This window comes from Anas acuta, chromosome 19, assembly GCF_963932015.1.
Source record: "Anas acuta chromosome 19, bAnaAcu1.1, whole genome shotgun sequence".
NCBI classification, from domain to species: Eukaryota; Metazoa; Chordata; class Aves; order Anseriformes; family Anatidae; genus Anas; species Anas acuta.
The window spans coordinates 10,907,100-10,928,918 of record NC_088997.1 but is presented as its reverse complement, the minus strand read 5'-3'; the positions used below and the strand labels follow the sequence as shown (position 1 = coordinate 10,928,918).

The 21,819-nt window shown below is 65.4% G+C and overlaps 1 protein-coding gene across 11 annotated transcripts; it reads left to right on the top strand.

Annotated features, from left to right (window-relative positions):
* The first annotated feature begins 259 nt into the window (after nucleotides 1–259).
* ELN (elastin) lies at nucleotides 260–21,682 on the top strand. Of its 11 annotated transcripts, XM_068655833.1 has the most exons (36): nucleotides 262–459; nucleotides 5,683–5,736; nucleotides 6,092–6,118; nucleotides 6,271–6,303; nucleotides 7,597–7,641; nucleotides 8,113–8,205; nucleotides 8,582–8,641; nucleotides 8,719–8,787; nucleotides 8,872–8,922; nucleotides 10,194–10,265; nucleotides 10,409–10,435; nucleotides 10,641–10,712; nucleotides 13,584–13,625; nucleotides 14,021–14,086; nucleotides 14,366–14,410; nucleotides 14,562–14,663; nucleotides 14,749–14,808; nucleotides 15,720–15,842; nucleotides 15,925–15,972; nucleotides 16,874–17,011; nucleotides 17,097–17,153; nucleotides 17,316–17,349; nucleotides 17,440–17,462; nucleotides 17,575–17,631; nucleotides 18,264–18,407; nucleotides 18,604–18,657; nucleotides 18,752–18,886; nucleotides 18,986–19,033; nucleotides 19,403–19,444; nucleotides 19,745–19,804; nucleotides 20,243–20,284; nucleotides 20,371–20,394; nucleotides 20,628–20,669; nucleotides 20,804–20,833; nucleotides 20,946–20,996; nucleotides 21,093–21,682. In XM_068655833.1, the coding sequence occupies exons 1-36, from the start codon at nucleotides 381–383 to the stop codon at nucleotides 21,140–21,142; spliced, it is 2,199 nt and encodes a 732-aa protein (XP_068511934.1). In that variant the 5' UTR covers nucleotides 262–380; the 3' UTR covers nucleotides 21,143–21,682. The 11 variants fall into 11 exon arrangements, with proteins under 11 accessions (XP_068511933.1, XP_068511934.1, XP_068511925.1 ...); XM_068655824.1 differs by having other exon boundaries at nucleotides 263–459; nucleotides 15,720–15,824; nucleotides 17,316–17,462; XM_068655822.1 differs by having other exon boundaries at nucleotides 265–459; nucleotides 17,316–17,462.
* Nucleotides 21,683–21,819: the final 137 nt, after the last annotated feature.

Below are 21,819 nucleotides of genomic sequence, written 5' to 3'. Positions count from 1 at the left end.
GGCCCGGCCCCTCCGCTCCCCTCCGCGCCCCTCCGCTCCCCTCCCGCCGGAGGCTGCCTTGGCAGCTCCCCTGCAATTTTGGCAGAGCCGCACCAGAATTGGAGAGAGCGGCGAGGGAGAGAAATTACAAAAAAAAAAAAAAAAAAAGGAAAGAAAAAGGAAAAAAAAATACAGCCCAATAGCCTGGAGAGGCTTGTGTGTTTGCCCTTTCGTCATGACGTAGTGTCCTGTGCCTCTCTCCCCCCTTCTCTCGTTCCTTTTCCCCTCCCTCCTTCCAACCCCCACACCCCCCCTTCCCCTCACATCCTTGGAAGCAACAATTAAGCAGCTCTGGGATAAAACACACTGACTGCGAGAGCACGGGGGCATTGCTTCAAGAGATGGCAAAGCAGGCAGCTGCACCCCTCCTTCCCGGAGTCCTCCTCCTCTTCTCCATCCTCCCGGCTTCCCAGCAAGGAGGTAAGGAAAGAAAAGGCTCCTTCCCCTTAGCACAGGGAGGCTCTGCCCGGACCTCCCCATCCTGCCCCGGCTGAGGAGGGACGAGCAGCCCCTGCCCTGCCTTGGGGACAACCGGGGGCGGCAGGGCAGCCCGCCTGGGTGCCACCTCCCTGGAGGGCTCCTTGCTCCCCGCATGCATTGCCCAGGCAGGGTGGGATGGCACCCGGGGGGACGCTCAGCTCTCCGGGGCAGCACTGCCAAGCACTTTCCGGGGGGGCTCCAAGGCACCGCATCCTGCCCAGGCACCGGGGATGTGCAGGCAGGGTGGGCACTGCAAGTGCCAGGGGCCGGGGGGCTGAGCCCCATCGCCCTCCCGGTGTATATCCCGGTGTGGGCTGGGGGTGTGTGTGTGTGCATCCCGCAGCCCATGCGTGCAAGCTGCTGCGTGGTGGCCGTGGCAAAGCCCCCAGTTGGGCACCGCTGCAGAGCACCATGGCCCAGGACTACGGTGCCTGGTCTGGCCCCTGCGCCGTCCTCTTGTGCTTGTGTCACCGGTGTCGGGGTGGCTGTGTGTGTCCCCAGTGCCACCCAGACCCCGGCTGGGCAGCACTGGCCGCAGCGGCTGCGTGGCACCTCTGGCACACACACATGCACACATGCCAGGGCAGGGGACAAAAGCCACCGTGTGCCGGGGAGCCCCCCCGTGTCCCGCTGCACTGCGGGAGGGAGCCGGAGCAGCTCACGCAGCAGGTGCCTGCCCGCGGGACAGCTCGTGTTGTGTTTCATGGCGGGGCCGTGAGACACACCGGGGAGAGCTGCTCCCAGCACAGACTTGGAGCTGCCCACAAGGGCAAAACTGGGCAAAGGGCTGCGAGGTGGGGACGGCGTGCTTTGGGGTGGGACAGGCACCTCTGCTGGGGCTGGGTTGAAGGGGGACAGTGCCTGTCTGCCTGCACGGGGAAAATGCAATGGCTAAAGGGGGAGAGGCAGCAGCAGTGATGGGGACAGTGCCAGAGCCATTGCATGGGGCCAGCGGAGTGGGGACAAGGCAGGATCCCATGGGCAGGGGAGGGCAGTGCCAGTGCTGAGCCACCCAAGGCAGAACCCTCGGGGCTGCTGTCGGCAGCCAGCAGCTCCGTCCACCAGCGCCCTGCTCTGCTCCCAGGACCCTGGCCCCTGGCTGGCCTGTCCCCTGCCATGTGCACAGGGTCACCCCCAGCAGTGCCGAGCCAGCACCCATGGAGCCGAGCTGCTGTCAGTGCCTGATCCTGAGTAGCTTGGGACCCAGGAGCCATCCCTGATGGGATGCAGCTCAGTCCTGGCCACTCTCCGTGCCTGGCAGTGATGCTCTGTGCTGGCTTTGCTTAACCACGGTGGCTTTGCTCACCAGCTCTCAGGAAATTGCCATCTGGGGCAGTCTCAGTGACTTTGTCCCCAGGGTCAGATCCCACAGGGTCTGGGGCTGCTGGCCCCCTCTCCAGACTCTGGCTGCAGGGGTGGTTGCTGCTTTGGGAAGCAGCTCCCTGAGGAGTGGGTGTTGGAGGTGGTCCCAGAGCTGCCAGGGACACTGGAGAACATTTCCCCGTGGAGGAGTGACCGATGTCCCTGCAGCCTGGAGTGCTGCTTTGCACCGGACAGGCTCAGCTCTGCTCAACCAGCCTTGGGGGCTGAGCTGGGACAGGGGCATGGCCAGTGGCACCCACAAGGGTGGTGGGGGTGCACCCACCCGGAGGGAGCTCAGTCAAGGGGGTGAGCTGGTGGCATTTGGGAGGCTCCCAGCAGTGGATTGGGCTCAGCCCCTGCTGCTTTGCACCCCTCTGGGTTGCAGGGTTGTTCATGGCCCATGGGCTGGATTCAGGCGGCTGCACGGGGAGGCTGCTGTAAGAGGTGCCAAGTGTGGCATTTGGAGGGGGGCACCCATCCTTCAGTGCTTCCCGGGGAGTGACACCCCAGGGATGACAGAGGGACATGGGGGTCCCAGCCCTGCAGGCTCAGGGGCACAGGAGCAGCTGGGCTGGGCAAAGAGGTGCTGGCAACAGGTACAAAAGTCAGCCCGTGGCACCTTCATCTCCACCAGGCATGGCCCAGGCAAGGCCACCAGGAGGGTTTGTCAGATCTCTGTGTCACCGTGTGTGTGCTGGGGACCATCCCAGCTGCGATGGCATCTCCCCTCCCCGCCGCCGCAGCAGCCTGGCGGGGCTGCTCCCTTTGCAGGAGCCGCAGGGTGCAGGCTGTCCGCAGGCACCCGGAGATGAAAGCTCTGAAAGCTGAGGCTCGGGGGCTGGATGGGAGCCAGGCTCTGGAGGCTGCCTCCCGCTCTCCCGTTAGCTCTCGCTCCCGCCTGGCCTCCCGAGCTGCTACCAGTGGGCTCGGGACACGGCACGACTTCAAAGTTGCCTGGAGACTGCGTGTTTCCAAAACCCATTCTCCCAAAAAAGCACACAGCAAGAGGGAAACGTCTGCCTCAGCTGAGCGCTGAGCCTCCCGCGGGAAGAGGCCGGGGGGGTCTATGGAGGCGCGGGGCTGAGGACACGGGGCAGGGGGCTGAGCTGCAGTGGAGCCCAGGCTGTGCATGTCCGTCCTGCTGTGGGTCCTCAGCCCGCTCTTGGATGTGGGAGGAAATAAGCTGTAGAATACAGAAACCATCTGCATTTCTCACTTGGACTGGAATCTGCAAGTAACACTGCAGGTAGTGGAAATGGAATAATAGAAGTAGTGGTCAGGCTGAAATAGTGCAGCTGTAGTAGTGACCGAACAGTACAGGAATATGGAAGAAAAAGCCTGTTTTCTATAAACAACGCCCCACTCCAGGTTCTGAAGCACCTCCATGGGTTACCACCTGCTGCAGCCAGGGCTGTACATTCAGATGCAAATTCTTGGAAAGCTTTGGAAATAGAGCCCTGGGGTGCAGGGTCCAGCCAAGCCCTAGCCCTGTGGGGAAAAAAGGGGATGAGGGAGAAACCCTCCCTTCCCAGCCTGCCAGCAGCCTCTGAGCAGGAGCAAACACAGAGCAGGGACCTTCGGCCCCAGCAGGGCTGTGACTCAGTTTCCCCATCCCTGATGTGCCAAGGAGAGGGCAGAGGGCCCCCATGCCAGGATCTGACCCCGAGCCAGGTGATGGGCAGCACTTCCCTCCTCCCTGCAGGGTATGGGAGAAGTGCAGTTGTGGTGACACAGCCCTGGAGCCATCCCCGTAGCCCTGGTGCAGCATCTCAGGGTGTGTGGGTCCGGCCGGAGAGTGGAGCTGACCGAGTTTGGTGTTAGAACTGGCTGGGAGCAGCATCCTGCAGAGCTCCTGAGCAACAGCCTCATCTCCCCCAGATCCACACAGCCATCCTGGCTCGTGTCAAGGCAGGTGGTCCCCATCCACCTCCTGACCTGACCTGGAGGGGGCTGGTGAACCCCCGGACACCAGCACCTCCTCTTTAACCCTCCAGAACACGCATGGCCATGAGGCACTGGGACTGTGTGGAGCTGAGATGGGAGAGGCACGCAGGGCTGAGCACGGCCTCTGCAAGCCCCCTGGGGAGTCCCAGGGCAGGTGTCCCGTGGGCCTTTATGTCCTCGCACACCCTGTGAGGACTGTGAGCTGCACAGCCTCCTCCCGGCTTCTCTGGGGGGCTCCGCCAGGCAGCAATGGGGCAGGGGGCCGGGGGCTCCCCAGGGCACCCAGCATCCCCCCTGCCAGCAGCAGGGTGCAGCCTGGCCATGGGGACTGCTCCTGGGGACGCTGTGCGGAGTGTCCACGCAGCTGGCTGTGGCCATCCCCTCCCGGCGGGGCGGGCCAGGGAGGCTGGGCGATGTGCGGATGATGTTTGGGAACAGGCAAAGGAGCTGGGCTTTGTTTTTCCAAGCTGGTGGGGGGGGGGCGGGGGGGTGCAGGCGGGGGAATGTGCCGGGAAAGGGAGCTGCTCCGTAAGCCCTGGCTGGCTGCCACCCGGCTGGGCTGGGCTGGGGCGGCGGGGCAAGCCGGCCGGTCAGCGGGGAGAGCGATGACCGAGCGCGGCCGCTGCGCTCCGGGGAGGCCAGCTGCGACGGGAACGGGCTCGTGCCCCGAGCCCATGGTTTGGGGATGCGCGAGGCCAAATCCCGCTGCTTGGCACCGCTGGGGCACATCGGCTGGGCAACACGCCGTGTGTGTGTGTGCCCATGGGGGTGCTGCCGGGGGGGGCTCTGAGCCCGACGTGTCCCCTGATGTGCGTGGGGACAGTGGCACATGTCCTCCTCGTGTGTGTCCTGACATTCGTCCTTTGCCTGTGCATGCGTCCTGATGGGGGTGCGCGTGTCCCGATGCCTCACCTGTGCCTGTGTGCCCCCCCAGATGAGCACCTGTCCCCGTGAGGCAGGGAGGGGGCTCTGCCTCTGGTGCTCCGCGTGGAGGGCACTCATGAGCAGGGTGCAGGGGACGCCCTTGTCCCTGCCACGCAGGGTGCTCCATGTGCAGCACTGGGTGCCCCCCCTGTTGGGTGCCAGCTCTGCCACCCAGCTGCCACCTGTCCCAGGGCTGTGCCACTGCCTGCCTGGGGGTGCCAGGTGCCCTCCGGCCACTGTAACCTTCAGAAACCCCCAAATCCTCCTGCCAGCTCCATTAAGAGTCCCCCGCAGCCCTGACAGCCCCACCACAAATCCCTCTGCAAGCCCCCCAGTGCCAGAAAGCCCTGCCAGAAGCAGAGTATCCCCTGCACTGTGTCCTTGTTCCCCAAACCCTGTCTCCACCCCTTCCATTGACACGATGGAGCAGGGACCATTGATCTGCCGCACGGTGTCCTGCAGGAGACAGAGCAGGGGCTAAGCCGAGCACCCCAAAAAGCATCACGGTGGTGTTTGAGCACCACCGCTGCCTGCCCTGGAAAGCAGAGGGGCCTGGGAGCTTCTCACTGCACAGGGGCGGACAGAGGGACACTGAGCTGCCGGGAGGTGGTTCTGGAGATGGCACTGGCTGGGTGATGGGATGGGGTCTGGGCAGCAGAGCTGGATCCCCCCCACTCTCCCCCCATGGTGTAGGGCCAAATCCTGCTGCCACCCCGTCAGACCCTGGGGCAGCCCCAGACCCCATCACCACCGTATTGCTGGAGAAATTGAGGTGTGCAAGGAAAGGCAGGGAGCTGCCCTCGGCTCTTGCCCTGGGGCTGTGCATCCTGCCTCATCTGGACAGAGCTGCACCCATCCCAGGGGGTGCCCCCCCAGCCCAGCTGGACACACAAATCCCTGCGGGGGTTTTAGCAAAGGTCTCTTCTCTTGCAGGGGTTCCTGGTGCTATCCCGGGAGGGGGAGTCCCAGGAGGAGGCTTTTTCCCAGGTAAGCGGACCTGGGCAGTGTGGGGGCATCACAGCGATGGGCAGGCCCTTGGGTGGGCACCCAGGGCACCTCTGAGCCCAGCAGAGCAGGACCAGGGTGCTGGGACACCCTGCCCTGGGCAGCTGAAGCACCACAGCATAGGGACAGGGCTGTATCAGCCCAGGGCTGGCATCTCCACAGCCCTGGCCACAAGAGGCAAAGGCCCAGGGTGACAGCCTGTCCCCAGTGCTCTGGCTCAAGTCCTGGGGACACCACAGAGGACACCCCATCTGCTTGTGTCCCCAGACCCCCAGCGTGGGCAGGGCTGGGTGGGAGCTTGCAGGGGTGGGTGCTAAGCCTGTGTCATTGCTTGCAGGTGCTGGGGTTGGAGGTTTGGGAGCAGGTAAGTGCCGGGGACCCTTCTCTGGGGCGGGGAGGGGGTGGCAGGGCAGAGGCTCAGCCCGTCCCACCCGGTGTCCCCATCCCGGGATGCCTGCAGAGGGGACACACCGCAGGGAGGGGCACATCTGACCACCCTCCCTCAATCTCCCCCAGGGCTCGGGGCTGGAGGAAAACCTCTCAAACCAGGTAAGAAACCTTTCCTTCATCTCTCGCCGACTGTGCCAGCAGCCAGGGTGCAGGAAGAGGCCGTGGGGACAGGATGTTCCCCAGCAGCTGCCCGCGCTTTCCGTGCTGCCCTGCTGTGCTCACCAAGCTCTCAACAGCCCCAAGGGCTCCGTGCGCCTTCATCCTTGTCCCCAGCTTCAGCGTGCTGCCACCTCCTCCACAACCGTCCCCAAGCCCTGGTCTTCAGGTGTCCCCTGCCTGCCTGCACTCGTGGCTGGGCAGCTTTTGCTGGGGTTCGTCTGGCCCAGAGAGGAGGGGACAGGCAGGGCCACCACTAGGACAGGGAGGGGATGCAGGCAGAAGGACGCACAGCACTGGGCCTTTTGGAGGACTCCAATCCTGGGGCAGGTCACGGACTGCCAGGCACAGCTGGGAGGTGCTAGGGCAGCACAGGCTGCTTGGTTTGGTGCTGGTGGAGATGTCCAGAGCCCCGTGGCCCAGGGGGAGATGCTCTCAGATGGGGACCGCTGTGCCTGGGGCAGGGTGCGCCGGCCTCCTCGGCCCAGCTCCGCGCCGCAGGAGCGCCAGCCCCAGGCGGGGGCCTGCAACCTCCGTTTACTCAGATTTCAGCTCGTGGAAAGAAAAACAAGGCCCTTTATTTCGGCGTAATTAAAACCAAACGCGGTGCAGCCGCGAAGCCCCAGCCGGAGCGGTGTCCGCGCCGTGAGCCAAAGGCAGTGGAATTTGCGCCTGGAGGGAGCGAGCACTGATTAGCCCCAGATGTTGGAAGGCAGCGCTGGCCCAGCCGGAGGGACTCATTCCTCAGCCTGAAACATTTCGGCTCCGTCCCCTCATGGCCTGGCGGGGTGGGGGGCGGGCGAGGCGGAGCGGAGTGGGAAGGGACAGCGGCAGTGATCGGATGGGGACACGTGCCCCATGCCACCGTGGCCGGGTCCTGTCCCCGTCCCCCATGCCCTTCCCTGGGGCTGTGGTGGGCTGGGAGCACCAGCGAGCGAGGCGAGACCAGGAGCAATCTGTCCTGCCAGGATGGTGCAAATGGGGGCCCCCCACTCAGCTTTTCCTGGTGGGGAACCGTCCTGTGCACATCCCCATGCAGCACGATGGCCGGGTCCTGCCCTCCCTGCTTTGCACAGGGAGCAAGCATTGGGGTGGCTGGCAGGGGAAGCTCACAGCTGGATGCTGGAGCTGCGTGGGACTGGGATGGGCAAGGACGGCAGCACCCCAGCCCCTTCCCTGTCCTCGTGCGGGTGCTTCTGCACCCCCCAGCCTCCCTCAGCCCGCTTCTCTTTCCAGGGGTCGGTGGCCTCGGGGGACTTGGCCCTCTTGGCCTCCAGCCAGGTGAGCATGGACAAGAACTGTCCCCAGTGCAGTGTCCCCAGAGAACCTCCCCATGGACCGCGGGTGGCCCATCCCCACCAGCTGTAGGGCAATGAGGCGGCTCCTCCACCACTTCCACCCACGTGGCCAGGCTGGGCAGCCCCATGAAGCATCAGGGGAGAGGGCCCTGTGTCCCCACGGGGTTGGCAGCAAGGTGGCAGTGCCCCTGCATGGCACACACAGCAGTCCAAGACACCAGGGGGTGCCTGGGTGGCAGGGGTGCAGGGGGGAGCAGATTTTGGAGGGGATGTAGGGAGAAGAAGTGCAGGGCACAAGCCAGGCTGGCACCGCAGAGCTGTCCTCACGCAGATGTCACCTAACCCTGCCTTGCACTGCCTCATGCCAGCTCGCCACCCCTCACCGCCACCGCAGCCTGGGGGTGCAAGCACCTTCCTGCTCCCCGGGCTCACCCTGCCCCTTCTCGCCTCGCAGGTGCTGCAGGTCTGCTCCCAGGAGGTGGCTTCCCCGGGGGCGTCTTCCCAGGTGCTGCATCCGCGGCTGCTCTTAAGGCTGCTGCGAAAGCTGGTGAGTGCTCAGGGTGCCTGCTCTGAGGCTGGGGGGGCAACACTGGGCTTGGGCATCCTCAGGGCTCTGGGGGCCCCCTCTATGCCCAGCCTTTCCTGAGGATGGGGGGCTGCAAGCAGGAGATGTTGCTCTCTCTGCCAGCCCCACCTGGCGCCTGTTCTTGTGCTGAGAAAGGGGCTTTGGTCAAGCTGGAGCCACCAGGAGCATGAAGCCCCCTGTCCTGGGACTGGGTCCCTTGCCCAAACCTGGGGGACACATCTCCAGTGCTCCTTGGGGTGTCCCCTGGGGCCATCCCTTCCTTTGGCACCTCTCCAATCACCCGCAGCTCAAAGGTGGCATCTCACCCTGTTTTTGTCCTTTTTCCCAATGTCCCCAGGTGCTGGTCTTGGTGGCGTGGGTGGAGTTGGTGTTCCTGGAGGCCTCGGGGTCTCCGCAGGTAGGAAACGCCCTGTCCCTGCTCCCCTAGCCCGTGGCAGTGCTGAGTGGGTTCTCAGGGCTCTCTGCCACCGGCAGGTGCTGTAGTGCCCCCAGGAGGGGTACAACCTGGGGTCGGCGCGGCAGGGAAGCCCCCCAAAGTACCAGGTGGGTGCACGGCCCAGGAGGGGCTGGTGGTGGTTGGGGAACGGCTCTGGCTGGGGGCTCACCGCTGCCTTTCTCATCCTGCAGGTGCTGGCATCCCTGGAGCCTTCCCAGGCGGTGGTGTGCTCCCTGGTGCAGGTGAGCTGGGGTTCCCATCCTGCAGCAGCACCCTGACCTCCAAGGGGGTCCTTATCCCATGGGAACACCCATGGGAACATCATCTGAGTGGGTCCCCATCAATGGCAGTAACCCTGCCTGCAAGGGTGGCCCCATCCCTTTGCATCATCCCAACATCCGATGGGGTCCCCATCCTGTGGCAACACTCCAGCTTTCAAGGGAAGCCCCATGCAACAGCAGCACCCATCCCTTGAGGGGGTTCCCATCCCATGGTGGCACCCCAGCCTGCAAGGCAAAGCCCACCCAAACGCGGCATCCCAACCTCTTGGGGTTTTCCTATCCCACAGCAGCACCCCAGCTTCCAAGGGGGTCCGCATCTAATAACATTGCCCAAACCTTTGAGGGTGTCCCCATCCCATCGCAACACCCCAGCCTCTGAGGGGATCCCCACCTACCAGCAGCACCCCAATCTCCAAGGGGGTCCCCATCCCAAGGCAACACCCCAGTGCCCGACCCTCCTAGCTGGCATCGGTGGTCTCATGGCCAGCTGTGCCCTGGCCCCATGTCCCCGTCCCGGTGTGCTCAGTCCCACTGGGACACCACTATCAGCCTGCCCGGCTGTCACTTTTCCTAAAGTGGCATCTTTATGGTGCCAGAGGGCACCAGCAAGGGGCACCAGCACGGGACACAGAGCGGAGCTGGCGTGGGCCACGCGGGGGCAGCTCGCCTGGCCAAGGGCTGTGAGGGGAGGAGACGGGTGGCGGGGGCAGGAATTCCTCACTGCAAAGCAATCTGGGGAGGAAAACTTGTGAAAACAAGATGTTTCGACATTGTCAGAATGGGAAGTGTGTTGTTGCTGGTCAGGAATGTCTTTCCATGTCTGCAAATGCGTGAGTTATAATGAAAGACAGTTGTAAAAGGGGGGGGCTGGAGAGAAAAATACAAACAAGCAAAACCGAAGCAGCTCAGTTTTTCCGTTTTTTTCCCTGGTTGCCTCTGGAGGGTGAGGGCTGGGGGGGCAGGACCCCACCTCCAGCCTGGGGGGGGCTCGGGTGCCCCACGGCTGGGTCTGGCTGCAGGGAGCGCGTCCCCTCTGGCTGTTGCCGGTGCTGGGTGCAGGGTGCTGAGCTGGGCAGGCTGGCAAGGATTTGGGTGGTGGGGGCGGTTGGGTTGTGCCAGGAGCAAGGTCTGGAGGGTTTTTCCCTTGCACCCAGCCAGAGATCGTGGGTCTGGGGTACCAGTAACACCGAGAGGCCCCACCACGCTCACCCGTCCCCTCTGCTCCATCCCAGGTGTCCGCTTCCCTGGCGTAGGGGTGCTGCCTGGCGTTCCCACCGGCACCGGCGTCAAGGCGAAAGGTCCAGGTACGTCCCTGCTCCTCCGCGCACGGCAGGGTCCGGGGCTGTCCGCGGGCCACCCCCCGCTGCCCAGGCAGGATGTCACGGGCTGTTGTGGAGCCCTGGGGACCAGCCCCATGACTCACGGGGACATTTGTGTTTCTCCCCAGGAGCAGGAGCCTTCGCAGGAATCCCTGGTGAGTGTTCCCTCTTTCCCGCCTGTCCTTCTTTTCCTTTCCAAGCTTCTCCATCACTGCTGTGGCCTCCTCACACCAAAAGGTGCCTCAGGGGCTTCCCAAGCCGTGGCCGGGGACCCGGGGTGCCGCGGGCACCCCCCTCTCGCAAGGTCTGGTGGCAGCCTGGGCAAGGGCTCCAGGTGAGCGTCTGCTGTTGGCTTTGCAGGACTGGGAGGCTTTGGAGGCCAGCAGCCCGGAGTCCCTCTGGGGTATCCCATCAAAGCTCCCAAGCTCCCAGGTAAGCGGCCACAGCCAGCAGGGGTGCGGGTGAGGGCCCCGAGCAGTGCCAGGGGGACCCCACGTCCTCACTGCCCCGGGCTGAGCCCCGGCGGCCCTGGGTCCCCCGGACCCGGCAGTGCTGGCGCTGGTAGGGGACAGCAGGACGGAGCCGGGCACTGCTGGGCGGGCGATTCCAGCTGCTGCCCACAGCCCCCAGGGCAGATCCTGCCCAGGGCTGCCGCTGCTCCTGCTCCCGGCCCCAGGGTGATGCTGTGCCTTCCTCTGGCTGCCAGGCGTGCCAGGGACAAGCAGGCGTGCTCTGGGGATGTGCGCTGGGCAAGGCCATCCCAGGCTGGCTCCACAGCCCCCTCCTGGCACCAGGCACATCTTTCCAGGAATCCTCTGCTTTCTGTGGCTCCTGGGGGCCAGGGGATGTGCTGGGCATCACCAGACGCTCACCCAGGCTGAACGTCCCCTCTTGGGGACCGCTAACCAAGGCCACCACCAGCAGGCTGGCAGTGGGGACGGAGCACAAGGCAGGTCTCCCTCCTCACTGCCCGCACAGACGATGCTCAGCCCCAGCCCAGGGGCGCTCAGCACCCCTTTCCCAGCCTGTGCTGCTCCAGTGGCATCTGTCACCTGTCCCCACGCTGGGTGCCAGACCTGCCTGTCCCCAGCCAGCCGTGCCCGGCAGGGACAGCAGCAGGATGGCAGTGCCAGGCAGCAGGGACGAGGTGACACAGCCTGTCCGGGGATGCCAGCAGCTGGCGGGGCCACCCCAGTGACATCCAGGGCAGGAAGAGAGGAGCCAGATCTGGCCAGGGATCCACATCCCTGGGGTGCCAGAGTGAGAGTAGGTCCACGGGCTTTATCCTGGGGTGGAGCCCACCCTGGGGCATGCATCCCTCCCCACCACGGGCGCCAGACCCAGCAGCTCTGCCGGCTTCCCCCGCCAGGGCCCACGGCCGCGAGCGGCAGCAGAAATACTTGGCCAGCGCCCGCTTCCTCCCGCAGAGGCTCGTTATGCTCGTTAGGGCGACCCAGCCCCGCGGAGATCGGATGCCGTCTGGCCGCCCGGCCCCAGACTGCCTTTCATGGGGTGCCTGGTGCGGGCACCTGGCCACGTCCCGGCGGCCCTGCCAGTGGCCTGCAGCCCAGACGGGGCTGACCCACTTTCTGGGGAGCTGCCGTGCCTAAATCGGAGGAGGGAGCCCCACCAGCAGCGAGTGGCTGCGTCACCCCTCTCCCTCCCTGGGGACCCCTGTCCCTGCGGCTGCAAGGCCGGCAGTGGCGGTGGTGGTGCCACCCCTTGCAGGGTGCAGTAGGATAGCGGTGCTGTCCCCCAGCCCGGTTTCAGGTGCTGGGTGCATCCCTGTGTCCCCCAGGATCCCACCTTGTTACTCCCCAGCAGCTTGGGGACACACTGGGCCGGCTGTCACAGCTCTTGGTTTGAGCAGGGCGATGTTGCAGGTGGGCTTGGGAGCTGCTGAAAGATGTGTGACACGTCCCTGTGTCCCCCGTGTCCCCTGCACTGCGTGCCGGAGCTGGCGAGCACAGGGCAAGAGGGGACGAGGGGTGAGCACTGAAAATGACATGTTCAGAGGAAAGTCTCCTTTCTGGAGGGATTGCTGAAAATGCCCTGGGCAGCTCCTGCTCTGGGCTGCTCTGACTCAGGAGGGGTCCCCAAGGCCACCCCACTTTCTGGGGGTGCAGGCTGATGCTGTGGCTGAAATCAGGGTCCCAGCTGGTGTCGTAGAGAAGGGAATGGTGCCCCAGTGCCCAGCCACACCAAGGTGGTCTCAGGGCTGGGAAAATCGGTTCCCATGCCAGCCGCTGCGTCCATCGGCATTGGTGATGCTGGTGGCTGTCCTCGTGCTGGTGCCAAGGGGGTGAGCACCATCCAGGTGGGTGGCAGTGGCTCTGTGGAGCTGGGGTTGGACCAGCAAAACCCCTGGAGCTCCAAGGGCTGGGACCTTTGGTGCCACCTCCACGGGTGTCACCCAGTCAGTGCCGGGCGGCTCTGGGGCAAGCGAGGCGCTGGTGGCACTGGGTGCCCCTGGGGACCCTGGACAGCTGCTGGATGCAGAGCCCGTCCAGCCTTGTGTGGCACCCGGTGGAAAGGGCTGCCGGGGGGGTGGGGGGAAATGTGGTGCACACATGTGGCTGTGGGAGGGGATGCCTGGAGGGACGCCTTCTCACGAGCATCCTGGCCACAGGTGCCGGCCCTGCCCGTGGCTGGGGAGCTGGGTGTCTGCGGGGCACCCCTGCCGTGTGCGGCCCCAGCTGCCACCAGAAGGGACACAGCAGCTTGTCCCTGCTCCTCAGGCTGTGGCCACCGCCATGCAGAGAGGCGGGGATCCCCGCGCTGTCCCACGCATGGGACACCGCTCTTTCACAAGGAGCCACCTCCCCGGCCGCGATGTTCCTTCTTGTAATCCCCCGCCGTCCCTTCTTGCCGACCTCCTAATGAGGTCACGTTTCAGCAGAGGCTCCCAAGCCCTGATTCCAATTAAAGCCTCGCGTTTGGAGCCGGCCTTGGCGCAGCCAGCTGGGTACGGCTCTCGCCGCGGGGCTCCTGGGGGGCCCCCTGCCGAAACAGGGTCACGGGAGGCTCTGGCAAACACACGCTCATGTTGGAAACCAGCCCTGCGTGCTGCAGCCCTCAGCATGGGGCTCACTTCTGGAGCTGCTGCGGAGAGGGGCACCTCCGGGAGGTCCCGTCACGAGGTGGGGGCGCACCCCAAAAAAAGATTTTCCTGACTTGGAAGGAGCCCCGGTGCTGAGGGCTCGCGTTGCACAGCCAGCTGGCAAAGAGGGGCTACACTGCGGGGCAGAGGGGGCACAGCCACCAGCAGCCAGGTGCTAACCAGCCGCCTTCTCTCCTCTCCAGGTGGCTATGGATTGCCCTACAGCACTGGTAAGCTGCCCTATGGTGAGTGCTCATAGCCCTTGCTCCACGGTCGTAGCTGCTCACAGAGTCTGGGCTGTGTGAGGGGCACCCTGACCCGGGGCAAAGCGACCCACGCTGGGTGGGGACGCGGGCAGGGCAGAAGGACGGGGATGGGGTGGTGCCCACGGGCACCCCCCACGCTGGGCATCCTGTGCCATGGGGTCAGCAGCCAGCAGCTCTCGGCTCATGCTGGCTAGGATGTATCGTGTGCTGCAGCCAGCTCTGCTCAGGGAGGTTTGAGGTGGCATCTCCAGCCTGGGGCTGGCTCGGGTGTCCCCAGCATGTCCCCAGATGTGGGGCTGGAGCTGCTGTCTGCCTCGCCCTCCCTCTTGAGGGCCAGATCCTGACCTTGCTGTGTTTTCTCTTTGTGTTTGCAGGTCTCGGACCTGGTGGGATAGGAGCAGGACTTGGTGCTGGAAAGGCTGGGTACCCCACTGGGACAGGTACGGCCCCTTCCCCAGCAGTCCTGTGGGGTGTCAGGGACCCGCAGAGTATGGCAGGGGGAGCAAGCACCCCCTTAGCTTCAGTGGTCACTGGATGGGATACACAGCATTGTCTGGTCCCAGGGTGGCCAGAGAGGGGCTAGGAATAGCCTGCGGTGGGCTGTGTCACCTTGCTAAGGAGAGGGGGCAGCTGCTGGTGGGAGGCACCAGTCCCCAGGACGGGGGAGGCTGTGCTGGGGTGGCCACAGGCCCTCAGCAGCTCCTCATGTCCTTCCCCAGGAGTTGGAGCACAGGCAGCAGCAGCGAAAGCGGCAGCTAAGTACGGTGAGTACCCTGTACACCTAGCACCCTGCTGTGCTCCGTGGGCACAAACAGTGCCTGTGTCCCCGCCCGGGTGGCTGCTGTCCCCCTCGCAGGCTGGGGGAGGCCGGTGGTGTCCCCTTCCCACACTGACATCCTCTTTTCCCCCCCCCAGGAGCCGGTGTCCTGCCCGGGGCTGGTGGCATCCCAGGGGTCGGCGGCATCCCAGGGGTTGGCGGCGTGGTGCCTGGCGTCGGCGTTGTCCCAGGAGCTGGAGGTGAGGCTGGGCTCAGCGCCGGGGTGCGGATGCCGATGTCCCCCCCCCATCCCACACCCCTGACTCTGTTCTGCTACCCCGGCAGTCGGAGGGCCGGCGGCTGCAGCGGCAGCAGCGAAGGCAGCAGCAAAGGCAGGAGCCTACGGTGAGTCCCTGCTCTCAGCAGGGCTGAGCAGTGCTGGCGTGGCTTCACAGGGTGCTGCCCTCTGCGATGCTCGCCCAGCCCAGGCTCCCGCATGGCTCCGGCATCTGCGTGCCCATGCTTGGGGCGAGTTGATCCTTTCTGCTGAGCCGTTGTGGGCTGCAACACCCCCCTAAGGCTGCAGGGGGGCTTTCCCCCTTCTTGCAGCAGCTTGGCATTGCAAAGCCTCCGCTGCCTGTGCTGGGGGACGTGGGGACGTGGCAGGTCCAGGCTGTGACAGTTCCTGCAGTCCCGCTGGGAGGGCGTCTGCAGCGAGGCAGGGCTCATGAGCAGAGGGACAAGCTGGGCTCTGCAGATCGCATGCTCGCTGCTCCCCTTGTTGGCAGAGGGAGCCGGTTTCGCAGGAGCAAGCACGCGCTCATTGGAGCATCCAGAGGAAATGCGTCAGCCCCGGGAGCAGCTGGGATTTACGAGCCCGTCCTTGGGGGACCTCGGGGTCCCGCCAGCTGCCACCAGCTCCCGAGCGGCCACGTGGGCTCCCAGGCTGGGAGCTGGGAATCCCCTGCCCGGGTGCGTGCGAGCGGCGGGGCCATCGCACACCCAGGAGTGGAAGCATCCCCGGGCTCGGTGGAGAGCAGCACAGCAGCCAGAGAACATCTGCTGCCAGGGGGATTTGCTGTTCCTGGAAGCCCACCCCATGCCCGTGCCTGCTGGGCAAGTGGGAGCCCCAGCTTGGGCGCCCCAGCCCTGGAGGATGCGCATGTGGGCACTGGTCCCTTAGCAGACATTCTGGGAGGTGCTGAGCCCGCTGATGCTCCAGCTTCTGGCTTTGCTTGAGGGGTCCATAGCCACATGCTCTGGGGCCGGCAGCATGGGGAATTTTGGGGTGCTCTGACTGCTCTGCTTCCCTCCAGGTGCAGGGGTGCTGCCTGGTGTCGGAGGTGTGCCAGGCCTCGTGCCCGGTGTCGGTGGTGTGCCTGGTGTCGGTGGTGTCCCCGGCTTGGTGCCTGGTGTCGGAGGTGTCCCCGGGGTGGCAGGTGACTGTTCCTGTGAGTGTTGACCCCACGGCAGGTGGCACGGGGGCAGGTGGCTCAGGGTCCCTCTCTCTCCTGTCCTCAGGAGCTGGAACGCCAGCAGCAGCAGCAGCAGCAAAGGCAGCTAAGTATGGTAAGTACTGTAGGGGGCAAGGAGACCCCCATCCACTCCATTATCCTGGGGATGCCTCTGTGGGACTTGGGGTGCCACCAGGCAGGTGGCTTTGCCCTGGAGATCACTCCTGGTGGATCTTTATGGGGAAGCATCCAGGCGCTGAATGTGCCCAGCCTGGCTCCCAGCTGCTCCGCCTGGGCTCGCCTTTGTCCCCTGCCTCTGTCCCTCCCCAGGTTTCTGCAGGCCGTGATGCTACTGGTGTTTCATGGGGGTGAATGGATGAGAACAAACTGACTTTGTTTGGTTCTTGTCTGAAATTTTTGGTTTCGTTCCAAAAAAACAGTGGGATCCGGCAAGCACACCTGATTTGGTCTAGCAGGACTGCGGGTCCCAGCAGGGGCTGGCACCCCAGCACCTTGCACAGCAGTGAAGCTGGGAGGCTGGGCTCGGAGAGCAGGCACAGGGGAGGGCTAGACCATTGCTGGCCATTTCTTTCATTTGTTTTCTGCATCATGCAGGAAGAAAAAAAAAAAAGCAATAAGTGGATGGGATTTAGGGAGAAAATTGGCAATCTTCTTGGCCCCTGCTCTCACACACCAGTGAGCTTTTCATTGCTGAGCCTCTCCCTAAATCCCAGCACTTCCAGGTGGCTACTGGGGGCCACCAGCCACTTCTCTGTGCCCTTTTGGGCTGAAAGGCTCCATCTCCTCATGCCAAGGATCATCTGGAGCCCCCCGTGGCATCGTTCCCTGTGCTGGTGACTTCCCAGCCTCTTGGGCGACCCAGCACCAGGCGCGTGTCCCAGCCGCCTGCAGGGATGAGGCACGGGGTGCTTCCCCATGGCATGATGGCAAGGGCAGACCTCCCTCCTTGTCCCACAGCTCAGCCACTCCAAATTCTCTCTTCTCGCTGCCTGCAGGAGCCGGCGTTGGCGTTCCTGGTGTTGGTGTTCCTGGCATCGGCGGTGTGCCCGGTGTGCCCGGCGTTGCTGGTGTCCCCGGCGTGCCTGGTGTCCCTGGCGTGGCTGGTGTCCCTGGCGTGGTGCCTGGTGTCGGAGGTGAGCGAAGGGGCTGGGGACAGTAGGGGACAGCGTGGTGCTGGCCTCTCTGCTCCCCCTGACACCCTTCCTTCTGTCCCCGCAGTGGGTGGCCCAGCAGCTGCTGCCGCAGCGAAGGCTGCAGCGAAAGCGGCCGCATTTGGTGAGAGACCTTCGTCCTTTGTGCTGGGATGGAAGGAGGGAGAGGTGTTACAAATGGCTGGGGCGTGGGGCTCGGACGCATCCCTGGTCCTCTCTGCAGGAGCAGGGCACCTGCCTGGGGCTGGTGTGCTGAGGGTTGGTGTAATGAGAGTTGGTGTAACAGGAGCTGGCGTGCCTGGAGCCGGTGTTCCCGGAGTTGGAGTACCTGGAGTCGGTGTTCCTGGAGTCGGCGTACCCGGTGTTGGCGTTCCTGGAGTTGGTGTTCCCGGCGTTGGTGTTCCTGGAGTCGGTGTGCCTGGTCTGGTACCCGGTGAGATGCTCTCTAAGGGATGCTCAGGGATGCCCGCAGTGGTGCTGGCCAGTAGGCACTGGTGTGGCCACTGCAGGCCGTCACTGCCCCTCACTCTTCCCCTCTCCCCCAGGAGCTGGCCCTGCTGCCGCCGCTGCTGCCAAAGCGGCCGCCAAAGCAGCCAAGTATGGTAAGACGGGCTCACCCCGGGGTTACCCCACACGTCCTGCCTCCTGCCACCTCCCCGCTCCAGGCTGCTTCCCCAGCTGGGGCTGAGGCACTGCATGGGGTCCCCATGGGTCGGGGTGAGGGGTGAGAACTCTGCGCGTGGGATGAGGTCCTGGCTGCGTCAGGGGATGCTCTCCAGAGAGCTGGTGTGCATGGAGGCTCCTAGGTCCATCATCCATGTGCCTTCTCATACATTCATCCATCCATCCTACATTCTACTCACACATCCGCACCCCCATCCCCTCATCCCCTTATCCATCCCCTCATCCATCCATCCATCCATCCATCCATCCATCCATCCATCCATCCATCCATCCATCCATCCATCCATCCATCCATCCATCCATCCCCTCATCCATCCATCCATCCATCCATCCATCCATCCATCCATCCATCCATCCATCCATCCATCCACCCACCCACCCACCCACCCACCCACCCACCCATCCACTACCCCCTCCTCCGTCCATCCACCATCCTTCCCACCACCTCTCCCACCGCCCTCCCACCTGCACCTCCGTCCATCCCAGCCCTCTCGCAGCCCCCGTCTCTCTTCCTGAGCTGGAGCCCCAGCCCTTCTCCTTCTTCTTGCAGGGGCAGGTGGCCTGGCTCCTGGCGTGGGTGGCCTGGCTCCTGGCATAGGTGGCCTGGCTCCTGGTGTGGGTGGCCTGGCTCCTGGTGTAGGTGGCTTGGTTCCTGGTGTGGGTGGCCTGGCCCCCGGCGTTGGAGGTGTCCCAGGTGAGGCAGGCGGTGGTGGCAGCTGGGCTGGCACTGGGACAGGGCTGGGGCAGGACGGACACCTCGGACACCCTCGGTGGTCTCCGTCAGCTCGGGGCCATCTGTTGGTGGATGCCAAGGTGGCAGAGATGGGCTTTGCCCAGCACTGCTGGGGAGGCTCCCCCCGGGGATGCTGACCCTTGTCTCACTGTCCCAGGAGTCGGAGGTCCGGCGGCAGCAGCAAAAGCAGCAGCCAAGGCAGCCAAGTACGGTGAGTCCATCTCCACGCAGGGCTAGCGTATGCCGGCACGGCATTGCCCAGCCCCATGCAGCCCTGGGCTGTGTCCTCACCCCCTGTCCTGCAGGTGCCGGTGTCGGAGGGGTGCCAGGTGCGGTGCCCGGTGGTCCCGGTGTGCCAGGGGTGACACCCGGCGTTGGCGGCGTCCCTGGGTTGGTGCCAGGCGTGGGGGTACCCGGTGCCGGCGTTCTCCCCGGGGCAGGTGAGGGCAGCACTGCACCCAGATGTGGGGGGTGGGTGGGATGGGATGGGGGGCACGGGGGTGCCTGTCCTAAACGCGGTGCCCTTGTTTGCTTTGCAGGCATCCCCCAAGTAGGGGTGCAGCCAGGTGCTAAGCCTCCCAAGTTCGGTACGTATCGCTGCCACCCGTCCCCAGCCTGCTCCCCCTTGGGCACCCCGTGTTGATATCGGGGTGCTGGCCCCTCTTCATGTCCCCACATGCCCTGTGGAGCCTTGGGCATGGGGGGGGATGGCACGCTGTCACCCCTGGGTGCAGAGTGCCACCCGGTACGGTGGCTTCTTCCCACCCCAGTCACCCTGGGGACATTTTCCTCCTGCTCTGCACTGCCTGCAGCAAGGCACCAAGCAGAAGGCCTCCAGGTCTTTCTGTGCTGGGGGAGGAGGGACGGGTGCCAGGGCCACCCCTGGGTGTTCACTGCCTCCCCCGAGCTCCCTGTGCAGGCTGTGGGGACGTGGTCTCACTGCCTCTCTCCGACAGGAGTTCCCGGAGCTGGAGTCCCAGGGGTTGGTGGCATCCCAGGTAGGTGCTGTGCGGGCAGGGGGTGCTCCCCCAGGGCATGGGGCTGCATCAGGAAGGTCTGGGCTTGTGTGGGGCTGGGTGAGCAGCAGGTTGGACCCCGGGCTGGTGCTGGAGCTGTGATGCTCCCTGCAAATCCCCCCACCACGTGAGCCAGGAACGATGGCAAGGCCAGTGCTGCCGTGCCTGGTGTCCCTGGTCCCCACCTCCCACCCCAGGCCAAATCCCTGGGCACAGACCCCACAGCCCTGCGCTGCGTCCCCACGGTCCCCTGGGAGTGCTCACCCAGGCTCCTCACCACAGGTGGCCTTGGAGTTGGTGGCCTCGGAGTTGGTGGCCTTGGAGCTGGTGGCCTCGGAGCTGGTGAGTGGTGCTGGTGGGCTTGGCACTGAGGGTCCCACAGAGGGGTCTGTGCAGGGTGCTGAGAAGGAAGGGGCATCGGGGGGATGCAGGAGATTCAGGGCCACCTCTGTCCCCTCCTGGCTGTGACCCCTTGGGCTGGGATTTGGGGGAGCAGTGCCCAGCTGGGTGCTGTCCCACCCTGAGGGAGCTGGGGCACCTCTGCGGTCCCACGGCGTGTCCCCACCCTGCTGTCACCGTGCCCCGTCTGTGCCTGCTGCCTGCCAGGGGTACAATGGGAGGGGACGGCCCCCACCGAGCAGGTACCAAGGGCCCCAGCCCCAGCGTGTCCCAGGCTGTGGGGACAGGAGATGGGACAGCAGTGTCCCCAATACGTGGAGACACCCGGGGACCCTCTGGGCTGGTGGGGGGCTGCACTGACACCCACCTTTGCTGCTGCAGGGCTCTTGTTTCCAGGAGCTGCTGGAAAACCTCCCAAGCCAGGTAAGGAGCGGGGACAGCCCTGGCCAGCGGGGTGACATCCCTGTCCCCACGGCCGCCACCCTCACCAGGGCTCTCCCTTCCCGCAGGTTTTGGTGTTGGGGGGCTGCCAGGTGAGTGCCGGGGCCGGGGGCCAGGGTGGGACCCTGTCACCGACCGCACTGCCCCGCTTGCTGTCCCCACCCCCCCGGGCACGCCACAGCCTCGTGGGGTGGGCACCCAGGGGTGCTGCTGGGCTCGGGGGCTTTTGGGGCAGCTCACGCCCAGCTTGCTGCAGGCTTGGGGACACTGCGGCCACGCAGGGCTGGGGTGGCAGCGCTGTCACCGGCTGTCACTTTTTCCCCAGGGCCTGGAGTTCCCGGCTTTGGCGTGTCACCGATATTTCCAGGTACCTTCCCCTGCGTGCCCTGCCCGGGGGGACACACGCAGCCGCAGGGCACGAGGACACGGCCACGGGGAGTGGGGCTGGGCTGGGTTGGGGGCACGGGGCCGAGCATCACTGAGGCTTTGCTGTGCTTTCAGGTGGGGTCGGCGGCCAGCTGGGATTTGGCGGTGAGTGCGCCCCAGCCAGGCGGGTTGGGGACAGTGGGGGGGGGGTCACCTCCCCAGGGGGCACCCTTGGAGCCCCCCCACCCCGCTCACCCTCTCCGTCTTGTCCCCGCAGGGAAGCCCCCCAAGACCTTCGGAGGAGCCCTCGGGGCCCTGGGCTTTAGAGGTGAGCGCCGCCGGGTCCCCCACCACCCCTGCCCGGCTTCCAAGCCCCCTGCCGGGGCCCGGGGGGGCTGACCCGGTGTCCCCCCCCCCAACCCAGGTGGAGTCGGCTGCGCACAAGGGAAATACTGCGGGAGGAAGCGGAAGTAACCGCCCGCCCCACCGATAACCTCATGAACTTTGGTGCTACTGCATGGTCCAGAATGTAAATCCCCAGCCCAGCTGAGACCCCCCCTGGCCCCCCGGCCCCACGCTCCCGGGAGGGACCCCACGGTGCGGCAGCAGCGCCGGGGCCTGCCCCCACCCCGGGAATTCTCCCCCCCGACCCCCCCAGGGAGCGCGGAATAAACTGCGGGGAGCAGCTGTCCCCCTTGGTGCTATCGCTCCCTGCGGGGGGGCCTGGGACCCCCCTGACACCCCCTGCCCCGGTGCTGCCCCCCGGGGTGGGTGGCGAGAGCTGACCCGGGGGGGGGGCAGGCCGAGTGGGGGGCACGAGGGGCACCGGGGGGGGAAGGAGGGAGGGAGGGAGGGGGTCCCGGCGGCAGGGGACAACGTGGGGGGGGCTTGTCCCCGCCGCCCTGCGACCCCCCCGGCTCCCTTCATGTTACTCACTTTGATATAACTGGGTGGGACGCCCTACGCAGGGGGAATCGCTGCCAACAGACTAATAAAGGACAAGTTTTTAAAGGATTCTGCCTCCCTCCTGCTTCTGCGGCCCCCTGACACCCTCCGTGGTGACACCGGGGACACGTGCGGGGACATCCCGTGCCCCCAGGGGCATGTCCATGCCCTGAGGCAGGGCGACAGCCTCGGGACACGGGGGGGAC

Coding starts and splice junctions, on each gene's coding strand:
- ELN (XM_068655822.1), top strand. CDS start 381: ATGGCAAAGCAGGCAGCTGCACCCCTCCTTCCCGGAGTCCTCCTCCTC. Junction 14,411..14,561: donor GAAAGCGGCAGCTAAGTACG/GTGAGTACCCTG, acceptor TCCCCCCCCCAG/GAGCCGGTGTCCTGCCCGGG. Junction 20,834..20,945: donor CGGCCAGCTGGGATTTGGCG/GTGAGTGCGCCC, acceptor TTGTCCCCGCAG/GGAAGCCCCCCAAGACCTTC.